Source organism: Camelus bactrianus, chromosome 2 (assembly GCF_048773025.1).
Source record: "Camelus bactrianus isolate YW-2024 breed Bactrian camel chromosome 2, ASM4877302v1, whole genome shotgun sequence".
NCBI classification, from domain to species: Eukaryota; Metazoa; Chordata; class Mammalia; order Artiodactyla; family Camelidae; genus Camelus; species Camelus bactrianus.
The window spans coordinates 56,182,638-56,200,665 of record NC_133540.1 but is presented as its reverse complement, the minus strand read 5'-3'; the positions used below and the strand labels follow the sequence as shown (position 1 = coordinate 56,200,665).

Genomic DNA, 18,028 nt, shown 5'->3' with positions numbered 1-18,028 from the left:
ATATAATGATTTACATGTGATTTTTATCTTTCCTTGTTCTTTTTTTTTGAAGTGAATATTTATTTGATTTTTTACTATTATTCTTTAACAGTAGAGAAAACAGTTCAAGAAGTATATCCTTTGTGTAAATGTGAAATACGGGCTTTCTACATTACTTTTTCTTATTTCAGATTTTTCCATCAGTGTGGACCTTTGGATATTGAGGTCAAGTAACCTGACTCATTGTGATAATCAGAAAGAAATCTAAATTTGGGACTTAAAGATTTATTGGTTTGGGGAGGTAATATGTCATAGTGTTATAAATGAGTGGAAATGAGAACATTAATATTAAATACCACCATGCATTGAAGATTCCCATTACTAGAAAGAAGAGACATGCTTTATCACAGATAACACAAAATGTTTCTCAGCAGTTTAATGATTATTGTATGCACTTTATAAGAATTTTAATGTTCTGGGTAATACCACCACTTCTTTATGTAAATAACAAGTAATAATTGAAGCTATTATATTCTGTGTTGTTTTTCTCTATTCTCACCAGGTATTAGAAGGAAAACCCATCTACGTTGATTGTTTTGGCAACCTGGTGCCATTAACCAAGAGTGGTCAACATCATATATTCAGTTTTTTTGCCTTCAAAGAAAACAGACTTCCTCTCTTTGTCAAGGTAATATATACATATGGAATTTTGTAAAGCATTTAATTCAAGACCAAAAAAAGCTTTGACTTCCTTTAGGAGAATAGAATATTTGCTTTTCAGTCATTTCCAATGGTTTTTAAAGCCAGTTCTATAAAATTTTGAAATCTTAGAAAACCAACCATATTTTTTTATTGAAGTTGTGTCAATTTCTGGTTTACAGCATAATAGTTCAGTCATTCATAGACATATATATACTTGTTTTCATATTCTTTTTCATTATAGGTTACTAAAAGATGTTGAATATTATTCCCTGTGCTATACAGTATAAACTTGTTGTTTATTTTATATTTAGTAGTTAGTATCTGCAAATCTCAAACTCCCAATTTATCCCTTCCCACCCTTTTCCCCCACTGGTAACCATAAGTTTGTTTTCTATGTCTGTGAGTCTGTTACTGTTTTTTAAGTAAGTTCATTTGTGTCATTTTCTTTTTCTTTAGATTCTACATAAAAGTGATATCATATGGGATTTTTCTTTCTCCTTCTGAATTACTTCACTTAGAATGACTATCTACAGGTCCATCCACATTGCTGCAAATGGCATTGGTTTATTCTTTTTTGTGGCTGAGTAGTATTCCATTGTATAAATATAGTACAGCTTCTTTACCCAGTCATCTGTCAGTGGACATTTAGGTTGTTTCCAAGTCTTGGCTATTGTAAATAGTGCTGCTGTGAACACTGGGGTGCATGTATCTTTTTGAATTAAGGTTCCTTCTGGATATATGCCCAGGAGTAGGACTGCTGGATCATATGGTAAGTCTTTTTAGTCTTTTGAGGAATCTCCATACTGTGTTCCATAATGGCTGCATCAAATTACATTCCTACCAACAGTGTAGGAGGGTTCCCTTTTCTCCACACCCTCTCCAGCATTTATCGTTCATGGACTTTTGAATGATGGACATTCTGACTCGTATGAGGTGATTCCTCAAGATAGTTTTGATTTGCATTTCTCTGATAATTAGCAATATTGAGCATTTTTTCATGTGCCTATTGGCCATTTTTATGACTTCATTGAAGAATTGGTTATTTAGGTCTTCTGCCCATTTTGGGGTTGGATTGTTTGTATTTTTAAAATGACAATTTCAACCTTAATTTTTAGCTATATACGATGTTTAAGGCAGAGAATGAGGGACAAATTGCCAATTTATTAAGTAGAAAAACTGGTTATTCATTGCCAAATGTTAAGGGAAGTCTTTCTTTTTCTTTCTTTCTTTCTTTTTTTAATATTATTTATTTTAAATATTTGTACTTATATTTTTAAAATATGTGATATCACAAGTATGGAGGCCAAAAGAGTTCTTAGTGACAAATTTTCATAATAAAAGCTCTCAAAGGACCCAGGATCTCACTTAATCTACTACAATATTATCCCAGAGTTTAGGATTAACAGATACACATTACTATATATAAAATAGATAAGCAATCAGGACCTACTGTATAGCACAGGGAACTATATTCAGTTTCTTGTAATGAGCTGTAATGGAAAAGAATCTGAAAAAAAATGTATGTATATGTATATCTGAATCACTTTGCTGTACACATGAAACTAACATTGTAAATCGACTACACTTTAATAAAAAATAAGAATTAAAAAAAAAGAGATTATCCCAGATAGAGCTATAGACTGGATATACCTTCATAACTCATTCAGCAAACATCTGAAGAGACACTTCAGTGTAACATGAATTTGTTGTCCCTGTTTGGAAATATTAATCCAAGTTAGAAATTTGGCTGTAACATATACAAGTTTCATTTTAGATTCCAGTTCTAAAGAGGGACAAAAATGAATATGAGTGAGAGATTCATGAAATTAAAAGGAAGTGATAATTCTATTTAATTTTTAATGAGTCTGTTAAGTTTTCTCAAGATCTCCACTGAAGGCTTTCATTGTGCCAATTCTGGTTCAGTTGTTTTGCCTGATTAAAGATAGGCTTTTACAGATCACCACATTGAACAGTAAGAGCTGAGGGGTAATAGATCTGTTTACCACAAATAACTATACAATTGTGCTAATATTTGATACTGTTGACATGCAAAAGTCATTCTGTAAACAACATAATACAAAAATAGGAAAATGACAAACATTTCTCCAAAGAAGATGCACAAATGGCCAATAAGCACATGAAAAGATGCTCAACTGCTTAGGGAAATTCAAATTCAAATCACAATAAGATACCACTCCATACCCATTAGGTTGGCTGTTATCAAAAACAAAGAAACAGAAAGTAACAAATGTTGGTGAAAATGTGGAGAATCTGGGACCCCATGCATTGCTGGTGGGAATGTAAAATGGTGCAGCCGTGGAAAACAGTATGGTAATTCCTCAAACAGTTAACCATAAAATTAGCATATGCTCCAGCAATTCCCAAAGAATTGAAAGCAGGGACTCAAACACTTATTTGCAATGTTCATAGCAGCGTTACTCTCAATAGTCAAAATGTAGAAACAGCCCAAATATCCATTGACAGATGAATGGATAAAAAAAAATGCAGTATATGCATGCAATGGAATAGTATTCAGCCTTAAAATGAGTAAAATTAGTCAGACGTAAAAGGGCAAATGTTGTGTGTTCCCATTTGTATGAGGTACCTAGAGTAGTCAGATACAGAATCTGAAAATAGAATGGTGGTTCCCAGGCGATGGGGAAGGAAGGAATGGGAAGTTATTGTTTAATGGAAACAGTTTCAGTTTGTGAAGGCGAAAACTTTCTGAAACTGAATGGAGGTCATGATTGTACATCAGTGTGAATGTACTTAATGCTATTAAACTATGCCTGTAGAAATGGTTAAAATGGTATTTTATGTATATTTCAACACAATTTTAAAAAAGAATGAAATTCTGATATATGTTGCAACAGGAATAAAGCTTAAAAATATCATGCTACCTGAAACAACCCAGACACAAAAGGACAATTATAGTATAACTCTATCCATACCAGGTACCAGGCAAATTTATGGCAACAGAAAGTTGAATAGAGGTTACTAGGTGCTGGGGAAAAAAATAGGGAGTTATTTCTTAATGGGTACAGAGTTTCTGTTTGAGATGATGAAAAATTCTTCATGATGGTGATGATTGCACAGCTTTGTAAATGTGTTTCATGCCATTGAATTGTATACTTAGAAATGATAAGTGTATAAATGGAAATGGTAAGTTTTATGTTATGTATATTTTACCACAGAGTTTTTGAAAGCTGAATGATTTTAAATCATTCTAAATGATAACAGAAAAAGAAAAAGAGAACACCTCCAAAACCTTATTAGCATTACCAAATGAATTTTATTTTTTTCCCTAGCTTTTTTTGAGTACCATCTCATTAAAATAAATGGTATGTGTCATATATGGGTGAAGCATGTATGCCTTTCTTTTTCAAGGTACGTGATACAACTCAGGAACCTTGCGGACGACTATCATTTATGAAAGAGCCAAAATCTACCAGAGGCCTGGTGCATCAAGCTATTTGCAACTTAAACATCACGCTGCCAATTTATACGAAGGTATTGTAATCTGTATAGAGCAATTCAGGCAGCATAGGATTGATTCTCAAATCCTGTAGAATAAACAAGTGTGAAGATACTGACTGAATGCAACCACATGCAACAGTCATTTTTGATTCCCTGTCCAGTTTCCATTTAAGTACAGAAAAATGTAGCTCTACCTTATTTCACATTAAATTCACTTTGATGGAAAAAATTCTATAAATATATATTGGAGATGGAAGAGATAAAATTTGAATTTAAGATTTAACTTTTTGAACTAATTTCTAAAAATAAAATAATTGTCTTTGACTTATTATGTTCTTACATCCCTTCTGCATCATACAAGTACATTTGGCCCTACCAAAACATTATGAGTGCACTAGCTTCTGTTTATTACCAGTTCACAGGGAGATTATATATTATCAAATCTAGAGCAACATTATGATATTTTACCTTGTTGCTGAAATAATTGTCTGTTCATTTTGTAACCTACATTATTTTAGGAATATCAAATTAATTTTTCAACCATTTTGGCATGATTAGTATACAAAAGACTCCCATGTTACTGGAGTAAATTTGAAATATTGTTGAAAGGAAAAATTCACTAATTTCTGACCCAAATCTACCAACAGGTATTACTTTCTATCCAGACCTCTCCCCACTGTAGAATTCCTTGATCACTCTGATCAAATCAAAGAACACAAGGGAATGAATTAAATGTTAGGGATAACTTTTCTTTTATTAAAAAAGTTTTTAACCAGTATCCGTTTTGAATGGAAATCTCCCACATGGCAGTTTACAGGAGGTTATAGCAAGCTGTCAGTGTGTGTGTTAGAGGTTGGGGAGTGGAGTGAACAGTGGTAGAGGAGACGTGCAGGAGAAGAACTATATTTAAAATCCTCCTCTTGACTCCACAAAGCAAAGGGTTTCCTCTACTTCTTTTTATTCACCACAGTATGTTTTTTCTTAATTATTCTTATAAATTGGAAATCAGTCACAGAGAGAAAAGTATGTAGCATCATGTTTAACATTATAAATTCTTACTAAATGATGAAAATGAAATGAAATCCCAGTATTGGTATACGTGAATGTACACGTTATTCTGAGACCCAGAGCACAGCAGTGGGCATGTCCACCCAAATGAGCATAAATCTAATCACACTCCAGTGATGCAGAATGTACTCTGGGGTTTGTGGTGCTGATCACTTTGAGTCACTGAAGCAGAATGCCAAATAAGCAGCACAAAGAAATATGTACTGCTGGGGCGATCCACCTGCGTGATATGTAAAGATGAAGGAGCTTTGTTTCTGATTTCAGTGAGCTTTCACTGTGCTATAAAAGAAAACATTTACTTCATTACTACTTTTTATTTCTCAGTCAAGCTCTGTCAAACACAGTTATTGTAGCTGTGATGGTCCAGGACAACTTTCCACTGAGTAACTCAAAACATAAAAAACTGCCAAACATTGTATACTTCAGATATGCTTTAGAACTTAGTAGCTCTTTATCATAATAAAACTCCTAAATGTTGCCTGTGTATTGAAAGTACATTCACCATATGTTTATTTGTGGCTTTTAACAGTCTTAGTCAATATCTGTAATGACTGATTCATTGCCATCACCACTTCGGTAGACATATGCCATCAAATTCGTTAAATGTCAAACTCTGAGGCTGCTGATAACCTAGCATCTGAAATTAGTATTTTTATCATTTTAGTTCTTTTGCCTATAAATGAGTATATTTATCATCTTGGTTCTTTTGTCTCTTGAATCGACAGACATTTGTATTTAAATCAATCCTCTTTAATTTTTGTGCCTGTCTTCTGTAAACTGTTAGAAAAATTATGAGTACGCTGAGTGTATGCTTGCCTGTTGATGTTTTTTGTCAGGGTATTTAATCTTTTCTTCTAAATACTCTCTACTCTTCCTGCTCTCTGTTTTCCACCTTGCATGGCATCTTGGGGCGGCAAGGAATCAGAGTCAGATCAAGAACAGGAGGAAGAGGTAATTGTATGGCATTGTCACTTGTTCATGGCTCTGTCATTGCTGTAAACAGTAATAAGACCACATGGTTAAGCTCTGTTCTTAGAAGGGTTACACAGTTGTTCTTGGTAATTAAAGGGTCACAATTTTCCTTAACCTCTCTGAGACAGTTTTCTCATCTTGTGGACTGATTTCAGAGGACAGTAAAATTTGCCTGTAAATTGTTACCTGTCTTATGGAATAATATAGATTTCTCTGCTAACTACTGAAGACCAAACCATTATCCCAGGGATTCTCAAAGATTGGTCTGGAGATGCCTGCAGGTCAAACTCTTTCTTTAGTAGTAAAGACATTATTTGCATTTTAGCTCCCATATCCTCACAAGCTACACAAGAATGTTCTAGAGACTCCATTATATATGATAACATCATCACCTGACACTCTGGAATGTGCTCTTATATATACTGGGTTCTAGCATTTTCACAGCTTTAATTTGTAATAGAGATACTTATTTATATATGTTAAGCGTAACAAAAAGTTCTTCAGGCTCGTCAGTAATTTTTAGGAGTGTAAAGGTGGTCTTAAAAACAAAGTTTGAGGACCACTGAAATAGAAAACTTTCAGGAGCATGTAGTTCATCCATTTGACTATAATATTATAATACAGAAGCCTACTGGTCATGTACACTTTTTATAAGGTAGGCTCTTTACTAAGTGTTCCACGTACTCCGTCCACACTGGTCTCTCACAATCACCGTATGAGGTGTGTGCTGTCATATCATAGATGAAGAAAATGGGTCTTAGAGAGGTTGCATTGAATAAATAGCCATTCGAACTATATCTGCTTCGATAGTTAAAGCAAGTACGTGTTTGTTTCCTTTATAAAGATCTAAAAATGCCCAAATGTTATCATAGAAATGAAAGAAATCATTGGAAAATTATCCTTCTACTTAATTGATTAACATATTGGTTCCTATTTCTGAGACAAATGGAATTGTTATTAGCTGCAAGTAAATGTTTTCAAATATACTAGTTTTATTCTTTAATGTTTTTCTGATGGATTTGAAATACAAAAACATAAAGGAAAACATAATAAACCACCCTTGGATCCACCAGCTTAAAATGTAAGGCCTTAGTTCAGAGAATGCCCTTGAACTCACTTTTTTTTAACTGATACCCAGGCAGTGGAGCTGGACAAGAGGGTGATTATAGACTCATCCACCTGCCATGTATAACCAGACACACAGTAAACTTATGACAAGACTGACGCCATTCTTTCCCTTAACTGTGCAGTCACTCTTTGTCTCACATACTCAGTTTCCTTCCTGTAGTTGGTGACTCAATCCCCAAGCTGTTCAAAATGATACCTACATACCTTCTAGACAGAGTGATAGTCATGAATCCAACTTTGGTATATGTTCAAATGAGGTTTTCACATTAGGTTTATGATTTTTCTATTGACTATTTCCAGGCACTATTCAGGGCAGTGGATCTAGTTTGTATGCTTTTCAGGATTTGGAATTCTGGCTTGTAACTCATAATGACACTACTTCTGTAGAACAGATCACCCTGGCATGCTGTTTGTTCTTGCTTTCTTTTTCTCAACTAAATTGACACTGTTTTATACCTACTTCACTGCTTCCCTGGCCTTTTCCCTAATGTATATTTCTAACATCAAACACTCCCTGGACCATATCTCCCCAGGAGTAACATTTTAGAAAGGACTTTACACTCATAGTGTCTAGGAAAGAGATTTGTTTTTTTCAAGTTAGCATGAGAATGAAGGAAATTCTCAGGAAGAACTGTAGCAAATTACTCTGACCTTCCTCTAGCTTATGGTGTCTCCCATGTGTATAATTATGAATAAGAGGTTGTTGTGCACATCAGGGGTGGTGAGACAAGATGCTACTTGTAACCATTCGATTTATGTATGTTTTCTTTCAGATCGATATGACATCAGAAAAAAGTAAGATTTTCAAAAAAATTGAGTTTGTTTGAAAGCTGGCTACACTAAAGAAAAGCATGAATTAAGATGCAACCTAGTTGCCATTACTAACCACTGTAATAAGTATATTTTTATATTATCCTTATTAATCATTAATATATGTTTAGAAAAGCAGCTTGGCCAGTTAAATTATGAAGACATAAATCTGTGAGCTAATTAGCAGTAAAAATGCAATGATTATTCATCCAAGCATTCACTTTCTTTTGGATATCCCTGTTACCCCCCGCTATCGCTGTTATGCTTGTTTAGAAACCCACCCTACCGTTTTTGTCCATTTGTTAGCACAACATTGTCATCTCATTTTTTTAAGCTCTGATGTGACAGTATCACTTTTTTATATCAAACGACGCTGACTTCAGTAGAGAGCTCATTATTTTTGTAGGCTACACCTGCAAAAGTGATACTGTCTTAATAGTGCTCAGCTGAAGCTAACTCTCCCCTCACCCCCCTCCCTCCCCCCTTGCACCTCTTACTGTGGTGAAGTGTAACTGACTTCTCTAGGGCTGAGGTCTAACAGACTTCGGTGGAAACCTTCTGGAAAAAAAAAAAAAAGCAAGGAAGCAAAAATTCAGACCTCCTGAATGAAATTACTAATCACAACAGTGTGTCCTAATAGGGCTAATTTTAAATAATGATGCAAATCCTAAATATTATCTAGTTCAGAGAGAACTTGTTTTTACAGACCTTAAGAGAGCTATCTTAGAACTCACTTCAGGTTTGTACCATTCAATTAAATTTTCAGTTTGTTGGACTGTTTCTGGTGACTCATTAGCTGCTTGTGTGGAAGAAGTTGAATTTTCAAGTTTCTTCTTGCTTTTATGCCCCAGATGCTTTTGAAAACAAAAAATCAAATTTTAATGTTTATTCATTTTAAGATTTGATTCACTATGTTTCAAGGTGCTGTTCCCAAAAGGAGGAAACTTAGAACCATGTTGAATATGGTCATTAGGCCCTATGCCATTATCTTAAAGCTTTTTTCCCCTTTTTTTGAAGTCCTTGCTTCATGTATTTTACTGTAATGTAAATGTAGTAAATGTAATTTACTACTAAGTTATTGAAATACTTTTACTTGAGAGTCTCCTTACTCTCATGTTAAATCATTATTCAGGACTAGAATATTTGAAATTTGGGATGTTTTCATTGATTTATATTTGAATAAATATTTACTAATATAAATATTTTAACATATCTTTGTATATACATTTTCACAAAGTATATCTTCTCAACAAATACTGACTCTCTCAAGAGAAGGCATTATGTTTATAAAAAGTTTACATTATCATTGCCTTCATTAATTCCTTTTTTTAAAAGAGATTTTGTTATTTGGGACTTTCTTCTTTGGGGCTATGGTGTTTATTTAAATGGCCCTTTCCTTTGATCCTTGTATCCAAGTTAGTAGGAATTAAAAATTAACCCATCCATCTGGCTCAATCATTAATTTAAAAAAAAGTTACTGTACTGCTATAATGCCAAGGATTCTCCCAGGTAACTCCTAGGTATTGTGACCATTTAAAAAATTTCAAATATAAGTTCACATTCAGCTTTCTTTTAGTATAAAGATAATCAATCATAAAATAATCTTCATCTAGGCATGCAGTAATCTCCAAAGAAGGGCTCTGTGGAAGAGATTCTTTCCTAAGGTCTTTTCATGAATAAATACTAAAGAGTTTGAGTTTCCCTCCTTGCTTTTAATGGGTGCAGACCCTGCCACCAATGCCTTGAACATACTGTGTTGAGCATCTTAGGGACGGACTTGTAGGGAAATAAATACACTTCACCACAGTAATGTTTTACATATTTGTTCTAATTTCTTACCATCCTTCTGCCCGTGCAACTCAGCAAGGCCACCTTTCCCACCAGTTTTATTCCACCTTTGCTTTGCATGGAAATAACTTGGCTTACATAAACTGTGCGTGTGTCCTGTGTGACTGTCTCTGATTTGGGTTGCCATGCATCACATTTTAACTTTGGACTCACAAATAAATTTAATCACAGTTGTTGTTTGTGTTGGTTTTCTTTCCTTTCCTTTCTTTCCCTCCTTGGTCTATCCATTACGTGTCTAAACAAGGAGGTTGCTCCAAGGAAAGGACCATGCCTCTCAGCACAAGACTGTTTGTTTCATTGTTAGGTGTGAATTTCCCTTAGATGAAATGCCAGTTTGCAGCTGATTCAGATATATTTTATATAATCATTGTATGTTGGTGGAAGTAAACATACTGAACCTCAGATTTTTATATGATTTTATATTTAATCATATAAATGAACGCATATACATCATTAGAAGGTATTCTGAATTTGCTACTACTGGCTTTCTCCTAGAGGAAATCAACTTTCTGCAATTTCTAATGCTTTTTTTCCTTTTTTTTCCCATGTTTATTTTTTTTCAACATTGATCTGTAACATCTGAACAATCTTGAGATATTTCTGTATAATTTCACAGTGTTCGTTCTTTGTTTTGTGATTTTGTGTGTGTGTGTCTTGATTATTTGTTACAGCTTTGTTGTATGTGTGGATGAGCTACAAGTGAGAAAATTAAGCAAGTTATTTCCTGCTCATTTTTCCTTTTCAGTTTTTTTTTTGTTGTTGTTGTTAGCCTTGCTTTGCTTTTGTATCCCAAGACCTTGTGGATCCACCATTCCCAGCCCATGTTGTTGTGCCCCCACCACAACAGGAAAAGACACTCTGTGGTTTCAGTCCTGATTACATTTGCCAATATCTTTTTTGATTTCCATTTTACTTTCAATGTTTTTCATTCACATCAAAGATGATGAGACAGAATCTACAGAAACATCTGTCCTGAAAAGCCACCTGGTTAATGAAGTTCCTGTCCTAGCGAGTCCGGACTTGCTCTCTGAAGTTTCTGAGATGAAACAGGATTTGATCAAGATGACCGCCATCTTGACCACAGATGGATCTGACAGGGCAGGTTCCATTAAAGTGAAGGAGCTGGTGAAGGCTGCTGAGGAGGAGCCCGGAGAGCCTTTTGAAATTGTTGAACGAGTAAAAGAGGACTTAGAGAAAGTGAATGAAATCCTGAGAAGTGGGACCTGCACCAGAGGTGAAGGCAGTGTGCCGAGGTCTCAGTCAGAGAGAGAATTAGTGGAAGAGGAATGGGTTATTATCAGTGAGGAGGAAATAGAGGAGGCTAAGCGAAAAGAACCTTTAGAAATCACTGAATATCCATGTGTCGAGGTTAGAATAGATAAAGAGACCAAAGTCAAAGGAGAGAAAGACTCAACGGGGCTAGTGAACTACCTTACTGAGGATCTAAATTCCTACAAGTCTCCCCACAAAGAGCAACTGCAGACATTGCATGACCTGGCAGGGGAGATGTGTGAGTCCCAGGGTCCTGACAGGAGCTCTGAAAGCAAAGGGAAAGGTGCCCCCTCTGAGGAGACACAGAGTACACAGAAACAGCCCAAACCCAGCCTGGGAATCAAGAAGCCAGTGAGAAGGAAATTAAAAGAAAAACAAAAACAAAAAGAGGATAGTTTACAAGCTAGTGCAGAAAAAACTGAACTTAAAAAAGAGAGTTCAGAAGAATCATTAGATGAAGACCTCGGTTTAGCCCCTGAGCCTCTTCCCCCCGTAAAAGCTACGTCACCTTTGATAGAGGAAACTCCCATTGGTTCCATAAAGGACAAGGTGAAGGCCCTTCAGAAACGCGTGGAAGATGAACAGAAAGGGCGAAGCAAGTTGCCTGTCAGGGTCAAAGGCAAAGAGGATGTGCCCAAAAAGATAAACCACAGGACACATCTTGCTGCGTCCCCCTCCCTAAAATCAGAGAGGCATGGCCCAGCATCACCCTCCTCTAAAACAGAAAGACACTCTTCTCTTTCCTCCTCTGCAAAAGCCGAAAGGCACCCTCCGGTATCACCATCAAGTAAAACTGAGAAACACTCACCTGTGTCACCCTTGGCCAAAACTGAAAGGCACTCTCCTTTGTCATCGTCAAGTAAAACTGAGAAACACTCCCCCGTGTCTCCCTCAACAAAAACTGAAAGACACTCCCCCGTGTCCTCTTCTACCAAAGCAGAAAGACACCCACCAGTCTCACCTTCAGGTAAAACAGACAAACGCCCACCTGGATCGCCCTCTGGGAGAACAGAGAAACATCCACCAGTATCCCCGGGCAGAACAGAAAAACGCTTGCCTGTATCACCAGCTGGAAGAATGGAAAAGCATTCGCCTGCATCGACCTCTGGGAAAACTGAGAAGCACCTGCCTGTGTCACCTTCTGGGAAAACAGACAAGCAACCACCTGTCTCTCCCACCTCAAAAACAGAAAGAATCGAGGAGACGATGTCTGTTCGGGAGTTGATGAAAGCTTTCCAGTCAGGTCAGGACCCATCCAAACATAAGACTGGACTCTTTGAGCACAAGTCAGCCAAACCAAAACAGCCACAAGAGAAAGGCAAAGTTCGGGTAGAAAAAGAAAAGGGGCAGGTAGTAACCCAGAGAGAAATGCAGAAAACAGAGAGTCTGACAATCAAACGAGGCCAGAGATTCCTGGTCACAGGACCCTCAGAGTCCAGAAGAGCGGTTCGTGCTTCCTTCATAGGGTTTAAGAGAGAAGACGTAGCTGGAGAGGAGAAAGTGCTCAACCACAAAACACCTGAACCTGTTCATCCAGCACCTGAAGGAGAAAGTCATAAAGATAGTGAAGCCCCTAAAGAAAAGCTGGCTGATGAACAGGGAGACATGGATCTCCAGATCAGCCCAAACAGGAAAACCTCCACTGACTTTTCTGATGTCATTAAGCAAGAATTGGAAGACAATGACAAATACCAGCAGTTCTGCCAGAGTGAAGAGACTGAGAAGGCGCAGCTCCACTTAGACCAAGTGCTCACTAGTCCTTTCAACACAACATTCCCACTGGATTACATGAAGGATGAGTTCCTCCCAGCTCTGTCTCTACAGAGCAGCGCTCTAGCCGGCAGTTCCGAAAGCCTAAAGCACGAAGGGGTAACAGGTTCCCCATGTGGCAGCCTGATGGAAGGGACCCCTCAGATTAGTTCAGAAGAAAGCTATAAGCATGAGGGCCTGGCAGAGACCCCCGAGACCAGCCCAGAAAGCCTTTCTTTCTCACCAAAGAAAAGCAAGGAGCAAATTGAGGAAGCAAATGGGACTACCAAGTTAGAAACATCACCAGAGATTCACTCTGAAAAAGAACATCCATCAACAAAGGACATTACAGATGGCTCTGAAGGGCAAGGGGACGCAGTCACAGGGGCCAAGGAGCCCTCTGCTGAGCCTTTGCTGAAGGAAGCCGCCCTAGACCCTTCTAAAGACACTAGCCCCCAACAAGGAAGTGATTACCTTGGCAGTCAAGGTGTGTCATTAGCAAAAGAAACATCCAAAGGACTGACTGAGGAAGTGTCCTGTGATGAAGGTCCACTTACATATGTTAGTTCACCCCCCGAGACACAAACTGATATGAAAGTTCAGGAGTCCTCAACCACTGAGCCCTCAGATGAGACAAAGACATCACCACTGCCTGATGTTGCTGTCAAGACAGACCCAGGGACTGAATCAAAGCCCCAGGGAGTCATTAGAAGTCCCCAAGGGTTAGAACTTGTACTCCCTAGCCGTGACAGTGAGGTCTTCAGCCCTGGGGCTGATGAATCATTTGCAGTGAGTCACAAAGACTCCCTGGAAGCCAGCCCTGTGCTGGAGGATAATTCCTCACACAAAACTCCTGATTCTCTGGAACCGAGTCCTCTGAAAGAATCTCCATGCCATGACTCTCTTGAAAGCAGCCCTGTTGAACCAAAGATGAAGGCTGGAATTCTCCCAAGTCACTTTCCTCTTCCTTCAGTCGTTGCCAAAACAGAAATCTTCACAGAAGTGGCCTCTATGCGGTCCCGGCTGCTCCGTGACCCAGATGGCAGTGCTGAGGACGACAGCTTTGAACAGACGTCACTCATGGAGAGCTCAGGGAAGAGCCCCCTTTCTCCTGACACCCCCAGCTCCGAAGAAATTAGCTATGAGGTCACACCCAAAACCACAGATGCAGGCACACCAAAACCAGCTGTGATTCCTGAATGTGCGGAAGAAGATGACTCAGAAAATGGGGAGAAAAAGAGGTTCACACCCGAAGAAGAAATGTTTAAAATGGTAACCAAAATCAAAACGTTTGATGAACTTGAACAAGAAGCAAAGCAGAAAAGAGACTACAAAAAAGAACCCAAGCAAGAAGAATCTTCTTCATCCTCTGACCCTGATGTTGAGTGTTCAGCAGACATGGATGAACCAAAACATACAGAGAGTATAGAGGATGAAAGCGATGTCCCTGTTGTAGTAACATCAGAGGGCAGGAAGGCTTCTTCCTCCTCAGAGAGTGAGCCTGAGCTGACACAGCTGAAAAAAGGTGCTGACTCAGGCCTTTTATCAGAGCCAGTTATTCGAGTACAACCTCCTTCCCCACTTCCATCCAGCCAAGACTCAAATTCCAGTCCTGAAGAAGTACAGTTTCAGCCTATCATTTCCAAACAGTATACGTTTAAGATGAATGAAGATACTCAAGAAGATTCAGGTAAATCAGAAGAAGAAAAAGATGGTGAACCTCATTTACGTGAAGACAGTTGTACGGTTGCCACTGACGGCCCAGAGATGTCTTATGATGATCGAAATGGAGATGCTGATCAACCAGAAATCCACGAAGGCCATGGGTGTGAGGCTGGGAGTCCTAGCAGCTCAGCCACTCTGGTCTCTTCAGGTCTCCACAGTGCCACTGGTGATGATGTCAGTGAGCAGCTCATTATCCATAAGGAATCATTAGCTCTCCAAGATGCTGGTGAAAGAGAAACAGAAGGAGAAGAGCTTGATGTTTCTAGAGTTGAATCTCTACAAGTAGATTACCCCAGTGAGAGCTCTTCATCTTTGTCCTCTTTGCCTCATTGTCCAGCATCTGAAGGAAAAGAATTAGATGACGACATAGTCTCTCCATCTTCTACTACAAAAATGGAGGTCACAAAAACTGACCAAGCTTTTGAGAGTGTACCAGAGGACTGTTCCACTCAAGACTCATTCATCACTACTCAGACAGATAGGTCGTCCTTGGATGTTCCAGTGTCCAACCCAACAGAGACTGATGAAATCTATGATCCTCAAATCATAAGCCCTTATGAAAATGTTCCTTCCCAGTCTTTCTTCTCTAGTGAAGAAAGCAAAACCCAAACAGATGTGCAACCCACAAGTTCTCACTCTTCTGAAGTGTATTCTGTTACTATTACATCCACTATTGAAGACAGAGTAGTGACAAGCTCCTCTGATACACCTGTTTCAAGCAAAGAATCTAATTTTGAGGACCAGAACTTGGAAGCAGAATGCAAACAAGAAAGTGCCTCATGGGAAATGCAGCCAGATAGAGCCCCCTCATCTTCGAAGCCAACTGTACCAACTTCATCAACAGTCGTTGGTGAACAGATAAGCAAAGTCATCATCACAAAAACTGATGTGGATTCTGATTCCTGGAGTGAAATCCGTGAGGATGATGCAGCCTTTGAGGCACGAGTAAAAGAGGAAGAGCAAAAGATATTTGGTTTGATGGTAGACAAACAATCACAGGGTACCACCCCAGACACCACTCCTGCTAGGACCCCAACTGAAGAGGGGACCCCAACCAGTGAGCAAAATCCATTTCTCTTTCAGGAAGGAAAATTGTTTGAGATGACCCGAAGTGGTGCCATTGATATGACCAAAAGGTCTTATACAGATGAAAGTTTTCACTTTTTCCAAATTGGGCAAGAATCCAGGGAAGAGACTCTCTCTGAAGACGTGAGAGAAGGAGGTACAGGCACTGAGTCCCCACAGCTGGAGACATCAGCTGAGTCATTAGCACTCTTAGAATCAAAAGAAACAGCAGGTGATGAAGCTGACTTACTCCCAGATGACATGAGTGAGGAAGTAGAGGAAATACCCGCTTCAGAGGCTCAACTTAACTCTGAAATGGAAATTTCAGCCTCCATGGAAACACCAGTGAAAGAGGCTCCTTCTGCAGGGGCTGAGGACCTTCCTGCTACGCAAATGAGTGATACACCTCCTCTGTCCAGTGTGAAGGAGACAGCTTGCCCTGACTCCCCTGAACCAGTTGTACAAGTTCAGTTAGATTTTTCCACAGTCACTAGGTCTGTATATTCAGATAGGGATGATTCTCCCGATTCTTCCCCAGAGGAACAGAAATCAGTCATTGAAATCCCTACTGCACCCATGGAGAATGTGCCTTCCAGTGAAAGCAGATCGAAAATCCCCATAAGGACTATACCCACTTCAACCTCAGCACCTCCATCTGTGGCGTATGAGAGTTCCCTTTCTGAAGATTTTCTACCCAGCCTGGATGAGGAAAGTAAAGAGGATGAAATAAAACCAAAGTCTAAAATCCCCGTGAAAGCGCCCGTCCAGAGAGTCGAGCAGCAGCTTTCACATCTAGACTCATCTCTACAGAAGACAGTGGCTCCTCAGGGACAGGACATGACAAGCAGAGCACCAGATAGTAGAAGCAAATCTGAATCTGATGCCAGTCCTTTGGACACAAAGGCCAAAAGTCCAGTAAACGCTAGAAGTTATGTTGAGACAGAAACAGAGAGCGGAGAGGGGGCAGAGGAGGCTGAGTTAGAATCAGAAGAAGAAGCCACAAGACCAAAGATATTTGCATCCCGCTTGCCAGTAAAGAGCAAAAGCACCACATCTTCCAGCAGAGGGGCCACGAGCCCCACGAAAGAAAGTAAGGAGCACTTCTTTGACCTTTACAGGAACTCCATAGAATTCTTTGAAGAGATTAGTGATGAGGCTTCCAAGTTAGTGGACAGACTTACACAGTCAGAAAGGGAGCAGGAATTAGTTTCAGATGATGAGAGCAGTAGTGCCCTGGAAGTTTCAGTAATTGAAAATCTACCACCTGTTGAGACCGAGCACTCACTTCCCGAGGACATCTTTGACACAAGGCCCATTTGGGATGAGTCCATTGAGACTCTGATTGAACGCATCCCTGATGAAAATGGCCATGACCATGCTGAAGGTATTTGCCAGCCACTGGGATTCCCTGTGCTCCGCATGTCATAAATTTAATATAGTTTTTTTGTACGTCTGTTTTAGTTGGTGGTTTGTGTCTCATTTTCTTTAAGCCTTCTGTGGTGGTTACTATGTTTGTGTAAGCCCTTTGTGTTTTGTGCTTTCTCTGTATACTCTTGTCTGTGGAAACAATCTCAAGATTGAGTAATGAGAATGCTTATGGAAAACATAAACATGATTGGCAGGCAACGGGGGTCTTGCCTTTTCTCTAGCCACTGCACGTGAGGCCATGCAAGCTTTGAGTTTTGTTGTTCTGAAGTTCCAGGCTTAACTTCAAATTAAACAAATGAATATTCTTGGTCTTGTTTCATATTATGAGAATTCATTGCTTTTTTTTCTTTGTGTACTTTAAAATAACTTGCACTTAACAATTTTGTGATCATTAGGAAGCCATTTGTACAAGATTTCACATATCATGAAATTCCAATTGTTGTGGATTTGTTTTTGATTCAGAAAGGTTGGATTTCAAATACCATTGGTAAACACTTTAAGCAAATAGACATAAGGTAAAAACATGCTTTTCATTTATGCTGTAGAGGAATGGAGAATGTCCTCTGATTAGATGCAGCAGACAACAAAAACTCAAACTTTGCATGATTTAAGTTGACTGTGAGGGGATGATGATTCTTTGAATTATAAAAAAAAAAAAAAAGAAAGAAAACCATAGATGGCTCTGAGAAGCTGCCTCTGATCTTCTAATATCTCTATAATAAAGACTATTATTCTTAAATTGGGATTATAAAAAATGTCATGATACCTTGACATAAAATGCTGCCCATCAATTAATGGGGGTTAA

The 18,028-nt window shown here is 38.6% G+C and overlaps 1 protein-coding gene across 28 annotated transcripts in view; it reads left to right on the top strand.

Annotated features, from left to right (window-relative positions):
- The window catches only part of ANK2 (ankyrin 2), a 601,138-nt gene that overhangs the window by 562,955 nt on the left and 20,155 nt on the right, over positions 1-18,028 (top strand). For 25 of the 28 annotated variants that reach the window (XM_074341892.1, XM_074341900.1, XM_074341899.1 and 22 more), the window contains 4 exons: positions 542-667; positions 4,069-4,191; positions 6,145-6,177; positions 8,100-8,121. In XM_074341892.1, coding sequence (XP_074197993.1) covers positions 542-667; positions 4,069-4,191; positions 6,145-6,177; positions 8,100-8,121 — 304 coding nt within the window. Of the gene's footprint in view, positions 1-541; positions 668-4,068; positions 4,192-6,144; positions 6,178-8,099; positions 8,122-10,924; positions 17,180-18,028 lie in introns of all 28 variants that reach the window. The other 3 variants (XM_045515009.2, XM_045515000.2, XM_074341968.1) reach the window with 2 other exon arrangements.